The 18,570-nt window shown below is 41.5% G+C and overlaps 1 protein-coding gene and 1 pseudogene across 1 annotated transcript; both read left to right on the forward strand.

Moving 5' to 3' along the window:
* The first annotated feature begins 228 nt into the window (after positions 1-228).
* Positions 229-1,314, forward strand: LOC147456317 (zinc finger CCCH domain-containing protein 56-like; annotated as a pseudogene).
* A 4,305-nt stretch (positions 1,315-5,619) lies between these two features.
* On the forward strand, positions 5,620-8,213 carry LOC147456318 (pentatricopeptide repeat-containing protein At3g09040, mitochondrial-like). The gene has a single exon (XM_086514828.1). It carries the CDS (start codon positions 5,945-5,947, stop codon positions 7,928-7,930), a length of 1,986 nt encoding a protein of 661 aa, XP_086370954.1. The 5' UTR covers positions 5,620-5,944; the 3' UTR covers positions 7,931-8,213.
* The last annotated feature ends 10,357 nt before the right edge of the window (positions 8,214-18,570 follow it).

Consider the following 18,570-nt stretch of genomic DNA (forward strand, 5'->3'; position numbering starts at 1 on the left):
GTCCGGCCATAATATTCCGATGAAAAAGAATATTCCGGTGAAAAAAAGTCTCGGGGGCCTCCATCCCCTACCTTTAAAGTTGCCCCTGATTCTTGTCCGTGAAAATTTTGGTTTCCGGTGAGTGATTTTCCTTCACACACGATGGCTTCTCCTCATAATGGGGGCCTTACAAATGTGCGCTTTTACCACAGAAAATTACAAGGGTAAATCAGGCTCCATACTTAACACTCTCCCCAGCCCAAACAGGAGGCTGAATTTGAGGGTAAATTGCACGCCCTCCAAATTCCCTCTTCATCATAAAGCAGCAACATCAAAACCCCAACACTTGTACGAAAAAGGGGCCTTCAAAGCTGGTCAGCGTGTACCTATGAAGATTTAATCCATCCGTCATCCGAATCTAACACTTTGGAGCTCCATGAGTTGCAAAACATGGTAGTCCCTTCTTCAGAGAAGAATCAAAACCTTGAGGAGTATGTGCGTCGAGGCAAGCCACACATGGGAATATTTGATGGGGATATTTCTCAAGGCGAGGAGTAGGTTTCCTGCATGTCAAGAGACATGTCAAAAGTATGAAAGATCAAATGGCTATGTAAATAGTAAGAAACGCCACCATACAATGTTCAAGCTTCCATGGCTCCACCAGCAAGCGGTATCAAGGTTGATCGTATAGCTGAATTCAATGGCCTTGTGATGAACAATGATTCTGAGTTTTAAGCTCATTTCAGAATTTCAAGGCTATTGCAATGAAGGGCAACAACCATCCGAGCATATTTACAGAGTGCATAGGCAAGAGAGGCTGTGAGTCCCCTCTAGAAGAGTGCCATTTTTTGGAGGTTTTTGCCTTCCAAAACAAGAAACACAGCATGGATTTGACCTCTTGTGATGAATTTGGCATGTATCGGTTCAAAGGGCGCAGGTGCATGCATTAAAAAATCCATGATTGGGTTGCATACCCATTTACCCATCCTGGCGAGAAAGCCAGGCGTAGAGGCCCTTACTGTTTTTACTTAGCAATAACATGTTTTGCTTTTGAAGGGGAACATGCAGGAAAGGTGACTCGTCTAAACTCTCACATGGGTTTTTTGAGTGTTGGCTACACCCGGCTCACTACCGCACCTGGATTTGCAAAAGTGGAAACACTTGTAAGCACCATGTTTGCTTCTTTGTGCATTCACCATCCCAGTTTCGTCACGTTTCCCTGACTCACTCCTCAACAATGATTAGTGTTCCATGGACTTGGCATCATCAACAGATGCCATGACAGGTTATTTTGAGGAATACCTCAAGCAACCACCATCATTCACAAAAAATTAGTTCAATCTAAGTTATGGAAGTCGCTGGGGAGAGACGAATCCATAGCTTATGGTAGTCACGACATCAATTTTAAAGTCAAAGTTGCTCCATATTTAGTGATTGTAATAAAATGCAGGATGCACGGTAATGGAATGGACTTCATCTCTGTGGAGCTTTATCTTCCCAAAATCTCTGGCGTTATACAGAGAGAAAATGGGATATGCTTATGGGAATCTCTTCAATATAGCCACCTCAAATAGGTCACCCCTCACCCCCAGAAGCCTAAGCTCACCAGTTTATCCACATTTCATCAATGATCAACAGGGGTGGCTAGAGGCATCCAATCAGACATCCATTGACCCAGAGTCATTGCCAATCAAAGTAAACAATCTCCAAGCTACTGTTCTGGTTAGGATGGATATGTTATACAAGCCCAACAATTGATCATTTCATACCATTTCACATACATGGACCCGAGGTATCCGCACATTGTCCATGGCCATGCAGAATTGGTTTATGACAGGGTCTTTAAAGATGCCGATTTCCTCGATGACAACCCTGTCTTCTTTGATGATCCACAGATCTATAAGGAGGCACATGAGTGCTACCGTCATCTGCTAGACTTTTTTAGGTTGCTACTGGGTGAGGGAGTGAACGTGGTGTGGTTTGACATCAATAGGCTCATGAATGATGAGAAAAAGAGGAAAATTGCTCTCATGGGAGAATATTACGAACACAACAAAGGATGATATGCCCATGGATTCAGTATGGTGAAGGGGAGGAGCCGAAAGCACAGCGGAAGAGGAATACGCACACACTCACACACACACCACCATAGCCACACACACAGGTTGCAGGGGGAGAGCCGACACGTACTATGTGCCCCCTTTTTTTCTTCTCTACCTTATGCACTAAGGCACAATATACATTGTACTTAGTGTTAGTGGCTCACACAAGTGTATAGCTGTACACTTAGAGTTAGTAGCAGTTAGTGATGGGAGGTCGGCCATTAAACCTAACATTCTCCCATTTGATGGCCAATGTGGGAGACTACAATAATGGAAGAGAACCACTCTTCACCGAATGCCCATCAACTCACGACAGTACCGAAATTGATGGCTGGAGAGACTTTTATTGAGTGCATCCGCTGTGTTCTTCAATAAATCAAGGCTCTTGTTTGCCAAGCATTCACGACTGAAGTGATAACGCACATCAATGTGTTTCGTTTTGGAATGAAACACAAGATTGTTAGCCAAGGCAATAGCACTTTGACTGTCACAATGAAGAACTGGTGTACGCTGCTCCAATCCAAGATCTTTCACTAGGCGAGCAAGCCAAATAGCTTCTTTGCACGCCTCACTCAATGCAACATACTCTGCCTCTATGGTGGAAATGGATGTACAGTCTTGAAGAACGGATCTCCAAGAAATAGCAGAACCAGCAAATGTGTAAATCCAACCTGTTGTTGATTTACGACTGTCAACACAGCCTGCATAATCACTGTCTACAAATCCCTGAATGGATAACTCTCCACAACCATAGCATAATTGTCTATCTGTAGTGCCACTCAAGTGTTTGAGAATCCACTCGATAGCATCCCAATGCTTTTTACCAGGGTTAGACATAAATCTGCTGACAACTCCCACTGCATGTGCAATGTCAGGTCTTGTAGCCACCATGGCATACATGAGACTACAACAAGCTGAAGCATAAGGAACCTTAGCCATCACAGCTTTTTCCTCCGTAGCTTTGGGACAGTCTTTCTTGCTAAGTTTCAGATATGCAGGCAATGGAGTACTCAAAGTCTTCCCCTTGTGCATGTTGAAATGATCAAGAACCTTGTGCACATACTCTTTTTGAGAAAGGTACAACAACCTATTCTTACGGTCATGAGTAATGCGCATACCCAAAATGTGATTGGCTTCACCCAAATCTTTCATGTCAAATTGACTTTTCAGCTTGGTTTTCAAGTCCGCAATGTCCTTCTTAGAATGACCAGCAATAAGCATGTCATCTACATAAAGAATAAGCATAATAAGCTGTCCATTGGGTTGTCTTTTTACGAAAAGACATGGATCCTCATTACCGCGCTTATAGTATAGGGAACGCATAAATGCATCAAATTTTTTATACCATTGTCTGGATGATTGCTTCAAGCCATAGAGACTTTTCAGAAGCTTACAGAACACATGTTCCTTGCCCTTTAGCACAAACCCTTTAGGTTGCTGCATATAAATCTCTTCCTTGAGATCACCATGTAAGAAAGTTGTAATGACATCCATTTGATCAAGCTCCATATCTTCAGTGGCAACCAAAGCAAGCAACATTCTCAGTGTGGTCATCTTGACCACTAGAGAAAAGATTTCCTGGAAATCAACACCATATTCTTGCTTGAAACCTTTGTCCACTAAATGAGCTTTGTAATGGTCAATCTTCTTCTTGTAAACCCATTTACAAAGCAATGCTTTTCTACCTTTTGGCAATGGAACAAGCTCCCATGTTTTGTTCTTTGAAATACTCGACATCTCCCTCTTCATAGCATGTTCCCATTGAACCTTATCATAAGCTAGCATAGCCTCTTTGTAACAAGAAGGCTCACCACTATCTCTCAGCAAAACAAAATCTACGCCTGGAACAAAACGTTCTGGCAGATGTGAGACTCTTTGAGATCTCCACGGCTGATTAGAACTCGTACTAGCATGTGTAGTAATTGGCTCGGGAGCTGTCTGGACAGGAGGTGATACATTGAAAAATGTCACTTTTCGGGAGGTGATACCAGATGAAATGGAGGAGCCGGAAGCACAGTGGAAGAGGAATACGCACACAAACACACACACACACACACACACACACACACACACACACCACCATAGCCACACACACAGGTTGGAGGGGGAGAGCCAACATATACTGTGTGTCCCCTTTCTTTCTTCTCTACCTTATGCACTAAGGCACAATACACATTGTACTTAGTGTTAGTGGCTCACACAAGTGTATAGCTGTACACTTAGAGTTAGTAGTAGTTAGTGATGAGCGGTCAGCCAAATGGCCATTAAACCTAACATATGGGTTACTTACTCTGGGCTTTCAATGAAGGTAAGGTAGAAAGTCCACTTGGTGCATACCAATGTACACTCCTTGAAGAGCACTACAGATTTAAGAATTTTTTACCAGCTCTGCAATGCTTGTTCCACAGAGTATGGACATTGCAAGCGTTTTTACTTCCATCAAAAGTTACTTTCATTGTATCAAGACTGGCAAGAATGACCATTGGTCGTGTTAACCGTTTCATATGCCAGGTAAGTGCTTTTGTAGGTTTTTGTATGTGCACGCTTCCCCCAAGAGATCCACAGTTTAGATATTGGGAGAAGGGAAACCTTCGGTCATGTCCCCTTCATACATAAATCTCACGAAGAAGGTGCGTGTTTTGTCGATAGGGAGGCCCATTGTTTTTTGTGTCAAGTAGACCTTGGGCTCTCTAAACATTGCGTCCAACATTCCTTGCAAATGCATCCTGAGTTTTTGTTGTGGAATCTAACAACAAATACACAAGCCATTGCGAACACGTCCACAATGTAGTGTAGAAGAGGATTGGGTACAGGGTGTGCTGGGCTTATTGAGGGATGCAAACAACACAATTTTCAAGCAAATATATTTCAAATTTGATGGTGAACAATACAGGAAAGTGATACAGAAATCTTCACAGACTTAGAAAGGCTAATAAGCAGTATTTATTGCCAGAGAAAGGTTAATTCCTATTGAGATTCCTCGGCTTGAAACAAGTCACTCACATCATCAAAGGGAAATCGTTCTAATTGTGGAAGATGTTGAACCTTTCTAGGTCCTGTTCAATAACAATCAGACCTCGAAGCTGAGGCCACATATGCTGCCATCGCAAACCAAACTACCACAGTCACATTGCCAGAGAGAGAGAGAGAGAGAGAGAGAGAGAGAGAGAGAGAGAGAGAGAGAGAGAGATTACAATTGTAAATACTACCCCCCCCCCCCCCCCCTCACACACACACACACTTGTAAATACTACCATGTCAGTACAAGAGAGAGAGAGAGAGAGAGAGAGAGATTATAGTTCTTCAGCAATACAACCTAGCCTACTTACACGTCCCCCCTCTCGCTATCACCTGTAGCACAAAAAAAGTACACACACACACACACACACTTACAAAATTTTCATGCCCAAAATGCACCCAATCCAACGAACAAAAATAAAAATCTCACTTATGCCCTCCACCAAAAAAACACACCCTTACTAGGGGAGTCCTCAGCCCCTATGGCCATGTTAGCAAATTTCCTCCCTATAGACCCTGCCTTGCGGCAGTGCCAACAAAGGAGAGAGAGAGAGAGAGAGAGAGAGAGCGCTTCAAATTCTGTCAAGACTCCCCACTCCTACCACGTAGCTCGCTGACCAAGAAGTGATGGCGATAGACGAAGCATTTGCACGATGCCTGCAATGAGCAGCCTCCTCAGCATCACCTCCTAGACGGAGTAGCTTAAATGGAAATCAGCTTGGATCAGTTGCACGCGGAGGATCTTGTGGTCGTGACAAGGCTCTTCTGCTCTTCCGACTCATCACATATGGGTCGTGGTCTCCATTTCTGCCTAGCTCAGAGCTTCACGGAGGAGGACACAAGCAATGAAAAAGAAGAACCTGCAGGCAGAGGCTGCAGCACTGGTAATGTTGCTCAAGGAATGCGCCACCCAAAAGGATGTTCGGCGAGGCACTTCTCTTCATGCTTCTGCTCTGAAAAGAGGGTTGCTGGGGAAGAGTTCTTATGTGGCCAACACTTTGATCAGCATGTATGCAAAATGGGGTGCTCTTTCCAAAGCACATATGACTTTGGATGAGATGGCCATGCGGGATGTTGTCTCTTGGTCTTCGTTGATCGCAGGGTTTGCTCAACATGGGCATGGACATGATGCTTTGCATTGTTTCGAACAAATGCAGGGAGAGGGTATCTCACCAAATGCAGTGACATTTTCCAGCATTCTAAAGGCATGTGGTAGTATAGGAGCACCTGATAAGGGGAAGCAAATTCATGATGAGATTGTCAAACAAGAGTTGCTGGAGAATAATGTTGTACTTGGAAATGCTTTGGTGGATATGTATGCAAAATCCGGTGCTCTTTCAAGAGCTCAACAAGTTCTTGCGGAACTCTCTCTATGGGATATTGTCTCTTGGAACACACTAATTGCAGGATATGCCCAGCAAGGCCAAGGTCAAGATGCTTTTGTATGCTTCAAGCGAATGCAATGGGAAGGCTTTGCCCCAAATAGGGTGACCTTCCTATGTGCTTTGAAAGCCTGTAGCAGCGATCATGCTCTCAACGAAGGGGCTCAAATCCATGTTGAGATCGCCTGGCAGGGGTTGCTTGATTCTGATGTTGTACTAGGCAATGCTTTGGTGGACATGTATGCCAAATGCGGTGCCCTTATAAAAGCGGAAAAGGTGCTCAAAAAGCTTTGTATACGCGACACTTTTTCTTGGAATGCAATAATTGCAGGATGCACTCAACAACATAGATATCAGGATGCTTTGAATTATTATGAGCAAATGCTATGTGAGGGCCTCTCCCCAGATGTGGTGACTTTTCTATGCATCTTGAAAGCATGTGGCAGTATAGAAGCAGTTGAGAAGGGGGAACGCATTCACGACGAGACTGTCAGAAAGGGTTTGATTCAAACCAATGTTCCGCTTGGCACTGCCTTGGTTGACATGTATGCAAAGTGCGGTGCTTTCGGAAAAGCACAACAAGTGCTTGAGGAGTTTTGTGTGTGGGATGTCGTCTCTTGGAATGCGCTTATCACAGGATATGTCCGAAAGGGCTTAGGTGAGGAAGCATTCAACTGTTTCGACATGATGCGACGGAAGGGAATATCTGCAGATGAAGCGACGTTTACGTGTGTCTTGAAAGCATGTGGTAGCATAGGAGTAGTCGAGAAGGGGGAACAAGTTCATGATGAAATTGTCAGACAAGGGTTGTTAGGGGGTAATCAAGTGCTTGGTACTGCTTTGGTGGATATGTATGCAAAGTGTGGTGCAATTACCAAAGCCGAACAAGTGCTTGAGAAACTGCCGTCGCAGGATGTCGTCTCTTGGTCGTCATTAGTGGCACTATATGCTAAGCAGGGATTGATCCACAACTCTTTGCACTGTATTGAGTGCATGGAAGCCAATGCAATATCGCCAAATGCGGTTACACTTTTGAATGTGCTTTATGCATGCAGTCATTCAGGCTTAGTAGAAGAAGGCCAAATGTATTTTGCAATTCTGACCTCCAAATTTGGCATAATGCCAGATCTAGAGCATTACACATGTATAGCTGATCTTCTTGGGCGCGCAGGACACTTTGACAAGGCAATGTCTGTGATCCAGAGGATGCCCTCTTCTAATTTTGTTGCAGTTTGGTATGCTGTGATGGGCGCTTGCCGAAAATGGGGGAATGTGAATGTAGGGAGATGGGCTTTTGACCATGCAGTACAAATAGATAAAAGCAACATTGCAGCACATATTTCTATGATTAATTTATATTTAGCTGCTGGCATGCATGATGATGCTAAAGCTCTTGGATCTATGAGATTCTGGAAAATTCATGCAAGTGACATCATCATCGTCATATGACGAGCAGATGGCATCATTGACGTGCATCATGTCCATAGCCCACGTAATATCCTGGAATCTCTCAATCTACTCCAATCCTCCAATCTCGGTGACTCCCCTATCTAACATGCATTCGCAGGGTACTTAAAAAACCCTCTTCATAAATGTTGACATGAATAGATTGGCCCCTTTTTCGACGAATTAACGGGTGGTCTTCCAAAATGGTTAAAAAGACCCTCTCTTGTCAATTTGTCTCTATTAAATTGCTGAACTTCTGAAAAATAGAAAAACTCCTATTGAACTACGTGGTATATTAACATGATTATATAGTGGACCCTCGGGCTCCACTCCCAAGCCAACAATGTCTCATTCAAAAGGTTTTCCATACACGAATCCAACGCTAAGCAAGATCAAGTATAGACGTTTGATTCGAAACCTCATACTACCCTAAATTACATAGCATTCACATTGCTTGGGGTACTAATCCCATATTAAAGCTTCAGATTGAACACATTTAACATTGGCAACTTGGTTGTGGCTTTCTAAAGCAGGAGAAGAGAGGTAGGTGTACATTCAAAATTGTATTATTGTCTACTTTGTTTGGACCTTTCTTTTCATCCCAACAATTGAAGCTTTCATTGGGTTTTAGTTTGCCCTTCATTTCACAGCCTTACATAGTAGGTATGCGACTTGATTTCTCTTTTATTAACATTTTCGAATGCCAAACTTACATGACTTGATTTCCCTTGTATTTTTATATTTTAGAATGCCAACGTGAACTTTCACATTGTTTTTCAAAATGGGTACAAATGTTTTCTGAACATGGAGCTTTTCATGTTTTGCATATGTACATTATTTTTCATTACAGGTATCATCTTCCATTTTAATTGTGTGGAACAAAAAATTTAATAGGAAAATCATGACAAAGCAACAGATATGTACTTTGTAAAGCGATTTGGGGGACCCTTTGCAGATTGATCTTGTTCATGATCTAGGGAAATTGATCTCATAAAAGCATTGTTTTTGAAAATTTGCCCCATTTCTCTCGGCTCACATTGAAGAGATCCCAATGAGGCAGTTTCCTCCCTCAAATAAAGGATTGGAAAATAGTTTTTAAATAAAAAAATGTTTCTTTCCAAATGTCAAGGCTTAGATAAAAAAGTCATAAGAGTGCCTTAGACCATTTACCAATACTACCCACTAATGGGGTTCACTATATAGTTAGAAACCTGGTCCGCCTTAATGGTCTTACAACCATTTACTATCAATTATTTCACTTTCTATCTACTATCACAATTCTCTCTATTATGAGCTTACATATCACTTATTCTACTTATCATCTACTGTCATGTTTTCTATCTGCTATCCCATTTTCTATCTACTACCAACCTACTTAAAGCATGTTCAATCTAGTATCAACTATTATACTTTTATTTATGTTCTATCTCTATCTATGTTTGTATCTACGTACTATGTACTAGAACTAGCAATGTACTATGTATCTAGTATCTAGCTACATAATAACTACTACAAAAGTATGTAGTATATCTATCTCTACATTATGTATCTACTATCTTTAGCAACTATCTTGCTATGTACTATATTCTATATTATTTGTACTATTTGTTGTACATATGTTCCATTTACTATAACTATCTACTATGCATTTTGTATATCTTTATCTAACTCTATTACTTATCTATATGGATACCCTATGTGTTTCTACTAATGTTCCGCTTTCACCCCCATTCAATAATTTTTGTTGGCTTAGCCAATGAAAAGATATGAGAGGTCAAGGAATTTTTAAAGGATCACATATCTATGTCAATAGCTTCTTGGTTAAATGTTAAATAGGCTCAATATAGATATCGGAAGTATGCTGATGAAAAATGGCAATTGGTCACTTTTGAAGAAGGTGAAAAAGTTTTTCTACGTGTACCAAAACATTCCAAAACTCTCAAGACTAATTCAGTTCCAAAGTTATCTCCTCGCTACTACAGTCCATTCAAGATCATAAAACATATTGGTGCGGTTTCTTATAAGTTGGATATACCATTTTGTTTAAGTCTGTATCCGTTATTTCAAGTTATTTAGTTGAGGAAATGGCTAGGCATTGATGATAATGTTGTGGGTCCATATGTTTTGATTGATTTTACCACATGAATCCAAACATATTCTAGATTTTCATGTGTTACAAGGCATCATGAATGCCATCAAAATTTGCTCAAGTGGAAAGAGAAAAACAAAGAAGATTCCACTTACGAGAACATTAGCGTGATTAAAAATTGTTTTCCAACTTTTTTGTTTGAGGATGAAAACTCTTCTCAAAAGGGGGGAGTAGTGTCAAGACAAGGGTCATGGTGTAAGGGCCACATGGGTAAGGACCCTAGGACAAGGCCCTACCAAGTATATGGCATGTATGCTAGGGGGCATCTATAGAAAAGCAAGGTTGGGTAGTTAGACGTATACCAATACCAACAAGTTCTTCCAAAGAGAGTCCCAAGTGTGGCTTGAAGTGGGATTTATTGGGGTAAACCCAACTTATGAACTATAAGTGGTGTCTAGCTATCTAATGCTTACATAAATTGGCTAGATTGGAGATCCCTATCACCATAAGATTTAGTGTGTGGATGGTTGGACCAGTTTTTGAAGACCTTGCAGTATAGTGCACATGTGCAAGTACTATTAGTGCACATGTGCAAGAATAGTACTGGGATGGGAAACCTCTTGGTAAGGTGCCCCTCTCATGCCATTTCAAAGCATCACATTGTATTATAATTTCTTTAGCATAAAAAGAGAGAAAAGGCCACCAAATCCAAGCCATCAAGAAGGATTTAGAAATTGTGTATATGGAAAAATGTCCTCTTGCCAATCCCACATGAGCTTGCTCTAGTATAGGAAGGTTTTCATCCTCTTTGGCACATGGGAAAAGATGGGTATCTTTTTTCACTTGTATACTTGATTTGGTTTTCTATTAGCATGTAATTTTCAACCACTTTATGGGTGATTTTCATTTTCTCTTTTCCACGTGATTATGAAAATTCCTATCAACAAACATTCCATCAAGTACTTTCTGCACTTAGTTATGTTGGATTTCTGAAAGAGTGTGGCATTGGGTATAGATAATATTCTTAGGTACAACAATTGCTATAGTGATTAACATCATGGTTGGCCAATACACTCCAAGCCATGTCAATCTTGTCCCTTTCTAATCTTTGGCAAAGTGCAAAGCGTTATTCAACATGTGAGATTGCTATAGGTAGAAAGTTTTCCTCTTAACTTTTTATGCATAAAATGAGGATTCAATCTAAAGATATTAGATAGAGCCTTCTTTCTATAAATTGGCTGACCCTTAATAAAGTCATTGGGTACAATGAATAATACACGAATCACCATCAAGCTTCATGGTTGGCCACTATACTTCAATCCATCTCAATCTTCTTACTTTTTGGTCTTTGGCAAAGTGCAAACTCATAATCGTGAAATGAGCTTGTTGCATTTAGAAACTTTTCTTTTAAGGTTCTATTCTTAGAATAAGGATTCAATCCGAGGATCTTTGATAGAGCCTTCTTTCCTCCTCCTTTCTACAAATTGCTATATCTCCAAATGTTCAATCAACCTCCAATATAGCCCAAAAAATTCTTTTGTGTCAAATGGAGAGATAGATATCAAGGTAGCTATTGAAGGTTGCAAAAAATTTCCAATGATCTCCATTCAAAATAAATAAGCATCGATAAAGTCCTCATCCACTCCTTGTGGTTCCTGTCTACTCATAAACCACCTAACAATGTGCCCCACATTGCAAGGATTGTTAAACAATGTGCCCCACATTCCAAGCCTTGTTAAATAACATAGCTTCATGATTCACAAAGAAGGAGAAACTGTATGCCAATAGGTAAAGAATTATCTAATTTATAACGTACAGCATACCGAGACTTGTTTTTATTTGTATTTGTATAGTTCTTCTCTACATTGTTCAAATGTTTACTAGCATAACAAATTGAATGCTTACCACACTTAACAGATCAAGAACACAACCAATTACAACATTTGACGTATCAATGTGTGCATGAGATATCTTATTTCTAATTATGTTTTTTAATGTTAAAGTTGAAAGTTAAGTAGTCTTTAGCTTTTGATAGGACTCCTTACATTTATGTTTCCATGTGAACTAGGTGAGCAAACCATAGAATGGCTTAGGCACTGTTGTATGTGGTCCCAAGATCCCCAAGTTTTCATGGCTTTTATGGGCACTCCTACTATGCTACCAAGTATGGCTAACATCTTACCATTAGTCTCCTCAATGGGTAGAGTGTTGTTACCCTCTTTGTTAAGGTTGCAAGAATGCACACACAAGTTGAAGATGGAGAAGAAACTCAAGGTATCAAGAGTGTATTATTAAGTGTGAAAATACAAGATAGGATAGCCCTAGAGTGATAGGTGCATACAAAGCGTGAGGGAAAAAAAGCTTCATAGTGAGGGAAAAAGGTGCCCCAACAAGCCTAAGTGTGTTCACAAATCACTACCATATAAAAGGTGACAAATCCCCCCTAGAAGTGATGCAATGAACGAGGCTTGCACATAGAATATAGGGAAGTGCCATGCCCTATGGACATGATGAGTCCACAAAGGAAAGCAAGCCCAAAGATTTGCAAAAAGCTATGAACATCTCATGAGGCAATGCTTTTGTAAAAAAAATTGCAAGGACTTCCTATGTTGGCACATAAGTCAAGATGATCTCTCCAACTAAGAGTCTCTCACTGACATAGTGATAACACACCTCAATATGCTTTATGCGAGCATGAAAGATTGTTACCATATACATGTGGTAGTGATGTGTGTGAGCACACTAGGACCGCCGGGGCATTTTTTCCCTCTTTAGGAGGTTTCTTCCCCTGAGCATTGTATATACGCCCATCACTCTAGGGCTATCTATCTTTCCATTGCACACTAAGTAACACACTCTCTATTGTGTGCCTTGAGCTTCCTTCGTCTTCTCCAAGCTGTGTGTGTTTCTCTGCAACCCCAATTCCAACAATTGGTATCAGAGCAGCTTGCGTCCTCCCGGGCTTAGTCGTCAGTTGCTCCAGCACACGCCTGCTCACTTTCTCCAATTTCAGTGAGCTTTGGCAACCACTCGCAGGTCGACAAAAATTTCGGGAAAGCTCGTAGAGCTTAGTCTGCTCATATTTTTTATTCGGGCTCATTTTGGCCACCGTTTCCACTACAGGCAGTACTGCACATGCTATTTTGTCATTTTGTGCAGAATTTTTGTTAGTGCCATTTTTTGCATAACAGGTGTCTCATAGTCTTCTACGGTTTGTGCTATATAGCATGTGTTGTTCCCGCTCTATTTCTCCTCTTTTCGGGCAGTTTTCACAACAGGTGCAGCATTTACCATGGCTGACAACAACATAGTTGTGTTCAAGATGTTTGCTGTTGAGGACAGGTTGGATGGGGACAACTACCCTATGTGGGCTTGTATGATGCAACATGTTCTTGTGTCAAAGGGCGTTTGGAACATTGTGCAGGGCATTGATCTACGTCCTGGTTCTGAGGATGTATGCGATGTTGAGGATGTTGCAGGTCTTGCTGCAAGGATTACTGCTATTAGAGTTGTTTTGCCTACGGCAGAACAAGCTTGTTGGGATGTAAAGGATGCGCAGGCTCATGCATTGATTGCGTTGTCTATGAAGCACACCATTGTTCCTCACATTCGTTCAGCAAAATTTGCAAAACAGGCTTGGGATATTCTAGCAGGTCTTTATGCAAGCCGCAATGAGGCTAAAAGTGCTTTGCTGCGTAAAGAGCTGGAGTCGAATATTATGCATGAGGAAGATGATATGGACACTTTCCTTGCTGGTGTCAAGGATATCAATGAGCAACTTATTTCTGCAGGTGAAGTCATTTCAAACAGTTCCCTTGTGCAGACTGTTCTTGATGCCTTACCAGATTCTTACCAGACTTTTGCTAGTACTTGGAGACTTATGACCCAAGGAAATCCAGAAGGTGTCAAGTTTGATGCATTATGCACATTGTTGTTGCAAGAGTCTCTTTCCAGAAAAAACAGGACTCGACAGCGTGCAGTTGAACAGGCTTTTATTGCTTCTCAAAGAAAGGGTGGTAACAACAATGCATCCACTTCTTATGGTTCTGCTGCGAGTGGCAAAACTTCTGTTCCCAATGCTTCTGCTGGCAACACTTCATCTGGCAATTCTGGTGATAAGGGCAAAAAGAAGATGCGCTGCCATTATTGTAAAGCTAATGATCACTTGATCAAGTGTCCTAAGTTGAAGGCCAAAGAGGCTAAAAAGAAAGAGGGTGCTTCCACTGCAAATGCTGGTTCCACTAGAAATGCAGCCATTGTTGAGTCTTCTGTGAAAGGAGACTGTGTTGCTGATATTGATGCAGAATGGGCTTTTAGTGCAGAGTGCACTTACAATCCTACTATCCATGATGCATGCTTGTTAGTTGTTGTAGACTCACATGTGTGGTATTTCGACAATGGTGCTACAAAGCACATTACCTCACATCGTGAATTGTTCACCTCTCTCGAGTCTGTCCCTCATGGGAATTCAGTCACTTGTGCCAACAATGCCTCTTATCCGGTTCAGGGATTTGGAAATATTGTGCTTACTGTTGCAAATGGCAGTTCCTTCACACTTGTTGATGCACTTTATGTACCTGGGATCAAGAAGAATCTCTTGTCTGTATCCGCACTTGCTAGACTTGGACTTGTAATCAAATTTGTGGATGACAGATGTACAGTTCATGATCTCAGTTTTAGTGATGAAATTGTTGCATCTAGCCTTTTGTGTCGTGGGATGTATAAGCTCACTTTGTATGACAAGTGTGGAAAAAATTTTGCAAATGTTGTTGTAGATTCAAGGGCTATTTTAGATGCAAAACTTTGGCATGCACGTTTTAGTCATCTGAATTTTTCCAGTTTGCTGCGTTTGCAGAAATCTAATATGGTTGCTTCTTTGCCGCCTCTTGAAGCACCTGTCAAACATGTTTGTGAAGGTTGTATTTTGGGTAAGTTGCAGCGTTCTAAGTTTCCAAAGGATGGTTCAGTTCGGGCCACATGCGGGTTGCAGCTTGTGCATAGTGATGTTTGTGGGCCCATGCATACTCCGTCCTTGGGCAATTACCTTTACTTCGTGACTTTCATTGATGATTACTCCAGGCATGCATGGGTATTTCCGCTTAAAGCGAAGTCCGAAGTTTTTATGTGCTTCAAACAATTTCTGGCTATGGCTGAAAATGTCTCGAAATGTACTATGGGCACCCTCGTTCCGATCGAGGGGGGGAGTATATGTCTCATGAATTTAATGCATTTCTGGCTAGTCGTGGGATAAAACACCAATGTACAGTGCCTTATACACCTCAACAAAATGGTGTTGCTGAGAGGAAAAATAGGTCACTCACGGAAATGGCGCGATGTATGGTGAAAAGTCAAGCTTTGCCGGATTCTTTTTGGCTTGAGGCCATCATGTGTGCCACTTATGTACTTAACAGGTGTCCTACGAAAGCTTTGCAGTCTATTACTCCATATGAAGCATGGCATGATAGAAAGCCTTCTATTGAGCACATGCGTCATTTTGGTTGTTGGGCATATGCTTTGGTGCCACAAACACAACGCAGAAAATTGGATGATAAGGCTGTCATTTTGGTTGTTGGGCATATGCTTTGGTGCCACAAACACAACGCAGAAAATTGGATGATAAGGCTGTCAAATGTATTTTTGTTGGTTATAGTACTGAAAGCAAAGGTTACAGGTTATATCATCTGCAAACAAAGCGTATTCTGGTTTCACGGGATGTAGTGTTTGTGGAAGATTCTGTTCAGCCCTTGCTGTCATGCACTAGAGGTAGTAATGTAAGCTCATAGGACATTTATGACACTTTGTTGCCTCTTTTCAGTGGTGGAAATAAGAATGTAATTTCCAATGAGGCAAATGTACAACCTATGGGGGTTTCTGAAAATGTTATAAATCAGCCTATTACTGATGCAGATGTACATGATGTACTTGATGAGGAAAGGGCTGAAAATGAGCAGGCTAGAGGTATGCCAAAATGGCTGGTGCACACTTTGCGTGACAGTAAATTGGATGCACCTTTGTCTAGTCGTACTCGTTCAGGCTCTCGCCATGCATCTTATGCATCAGATTGTTATGCTTTGGCTGTTTCTAGCTTACATGATGTTGAGGAGCCTCCGTCTTTTGATGAAGCACAAAATTCAGAAAATTGGATGGCTGCCATGCAATCAAAATATGATGCAATTATAGAAAATGACACATGGACTTTATGTGATTTACCTCCTGGCAAAAAGGCCATTGGTACGAAGTGGGTTTACAAGTTGAAATGCAAGCCGGATGGTGAGATCGATCGCCATAAGGCTCGACTTGTTGCAAAGGGTTATGCATAGCAAAAAGGCATAGATTATGAAGAGACTTTTTCTCCCACTTGTCGTATGACTACTGTGCGTTTTCTATGTGCATTGGTAGGTCATTTTGGTTGGGATGTACATCAATCAGACATTGTTACAGCTTTCTTGAATGGTGACATATTTGAGGAAGTGTATGTAACGCAGCCTCGCGGTTTTGTCAAAAAAGGACAAGAGGACAAAGTGTGCAGATGTAAAAAGGCTTTGTATGGGTTGAAGCAATCTCTTCGTGCTTGGTATGAGAAAGTTGACACTCATTTGGTTAAACGAGGCTTTCGTAACAGCCCAACAGAAAGCACATTGTATGTAAAGCGTGAGGGTGATGTACTTCTCATTGTGGTTCTTTATGTCGATGATTTGTTGATCATTGGACCAAATGAGAGACTTATTGATGAATTTAAGGCTGATTTGAATGCTACTTTCAAGATGAAATATTTGGGGTTGTTGCATCATTACTTGGATATACAGTTTAAGCAATGTGATGGTGGTATTGCCTTGTGTCAGAAAAGTTACATAGAGACATTGCTATGTAAGTTTGGACTTGAGGATTGCAAACCTATTGCCACTCCCATGGAAATAGGTTTGAAGTTGAGTCTACATGATGCTGGCGATCCTGCTGATGTCACTCTTTACCAAATTGTTGTTGGCTGCCTCATTTATGTATGCAACACAAGGCTGGATATTCATTTTGCAATCTCACAGGTCAGCAGATTTATGCACAGCCCAGGGTCTAAGCATTGGCAGGCTGTCAAGAGGATTTTTCGCTACCTTAGCGGCACTTTACATCTTGGCTTGTTTTATCCCAAGGGGAAATCATTGCCACTAGCCTTACATGCTTTTTCGGACTCAGATTGGGCTGGTTGTTTTGACACGCGAGTGTCCACAAGTGGTTTTTGTTTCATGCTTGGCAGTTCATGTATATCATAGTTGAGCAAGAAGCAACCTACCGTGGCCACTTCGAGTTGTGAGGCTAAGTACATGGCAGTCTTCACAACTACGGTTGAGTGTGTATGGATCAGACGCCTTATGGCTGATTTGGGTGTTGGACAGGACACTACCAACACTATCTACACTGACAGTCAGAGCGCATTGGCAGTTTGCAAGGAACCCAGTTTTTCATGCTCGCACAAAGCACATTGAGGTGCATTACCACTATGTCAGGGAGAGTCTCTCAGCAGGACATATCAGCTTGGCTTATGTGCCAACACAGGTTAACCTTGCAGATCTAAGGTGGCAACTCATATGCAATAATCCCATCATAGTACTTAGGAAGTTCTTGGACAAAAGCTATTTCCTCCACCTGTGAAAGGGCAACTTGTAGGTTGCTTTGCAGGGGTAGTGCGCGAATCAAGTCTAGAATACTTTTTGTGGACTTTCTATTTGTGGCTATTTCCCCCACATCAAGATCTATTGGTGTTGATTGAGAGCCTAGTTTTTTAGATTTCTCACTGGATTCACCCAAAAGAACTTTATAGAACTCACTGACAACATGGTGAAAAACATATACATACTTGCCTTCTACATTCTGAAATGGTTCAAGCTTTGTCTGGTCACAACACAATGTAAGTGGCACAATGGAAAATTCCTTATCAGCCAACTCAAAATATTGTTGAACTATATTAACTTTTATCTCTTGTCGGGAATTATCAAATACCAAAACAATCTTTTGACCATGGAAAGCCCAAAAATGGTTACGTGCTGACTCATAACTACTCTGATTTTCGACAGAACTTTGCACGTGAATGACTGTTTCAACTTTTTAGGTAAACACTCCTTTCAAATCTGACATGAGATTTATCAGGGTCATCTCTGTTGATTGCAGCTACCGCTGATTCTGTGATGCTGCTTGTTGCACTCGCGTCAATTGATCTACAAGCACAAGTTGCCCCCCTATAGCCTGGGCTTGCCTCTGCTTGGCGAAACGCTACAGTTTGGCGGCTTGACTCGATTCAGTCTCTCCAAAACGTGACTTGCAGCTTGGCTTGAATCGACTGCATACGTTCTCTCTGGGGGCAGCTTGACTTGATTTGATTGCATACGACGTCTCCAAAACTATCTGTGAGTCAGCTCAGTGATGCAATGAGGACGAACCAGGGCTTTGTCCAGGTACCTTATTCATCAATTGCAGCACCCCATGTTGACGCAGGCAGTTAAAAAGAATTTTTTTTGTGATTTATTTCTCTGCATTAGTTGGATCATGGCATGGAATTCCTTGA

This window comes from Adiantum capillus-veneris, chromosome 6 (assembly GCF_014529385.1).
Source record: "Adiantum capillus-veneris isolate H3 chromosome 6, ASM1452938v2, whole genome shotgun sequence".
NCBI classification, from domain to species: domain Eukaryota; kingdom Viridiplantae; phylum Streptophyta; class Polypodiopsida; order Polypodiales; family Pteridaceae; genus Adiantum; species Adiantum capillus-veneris.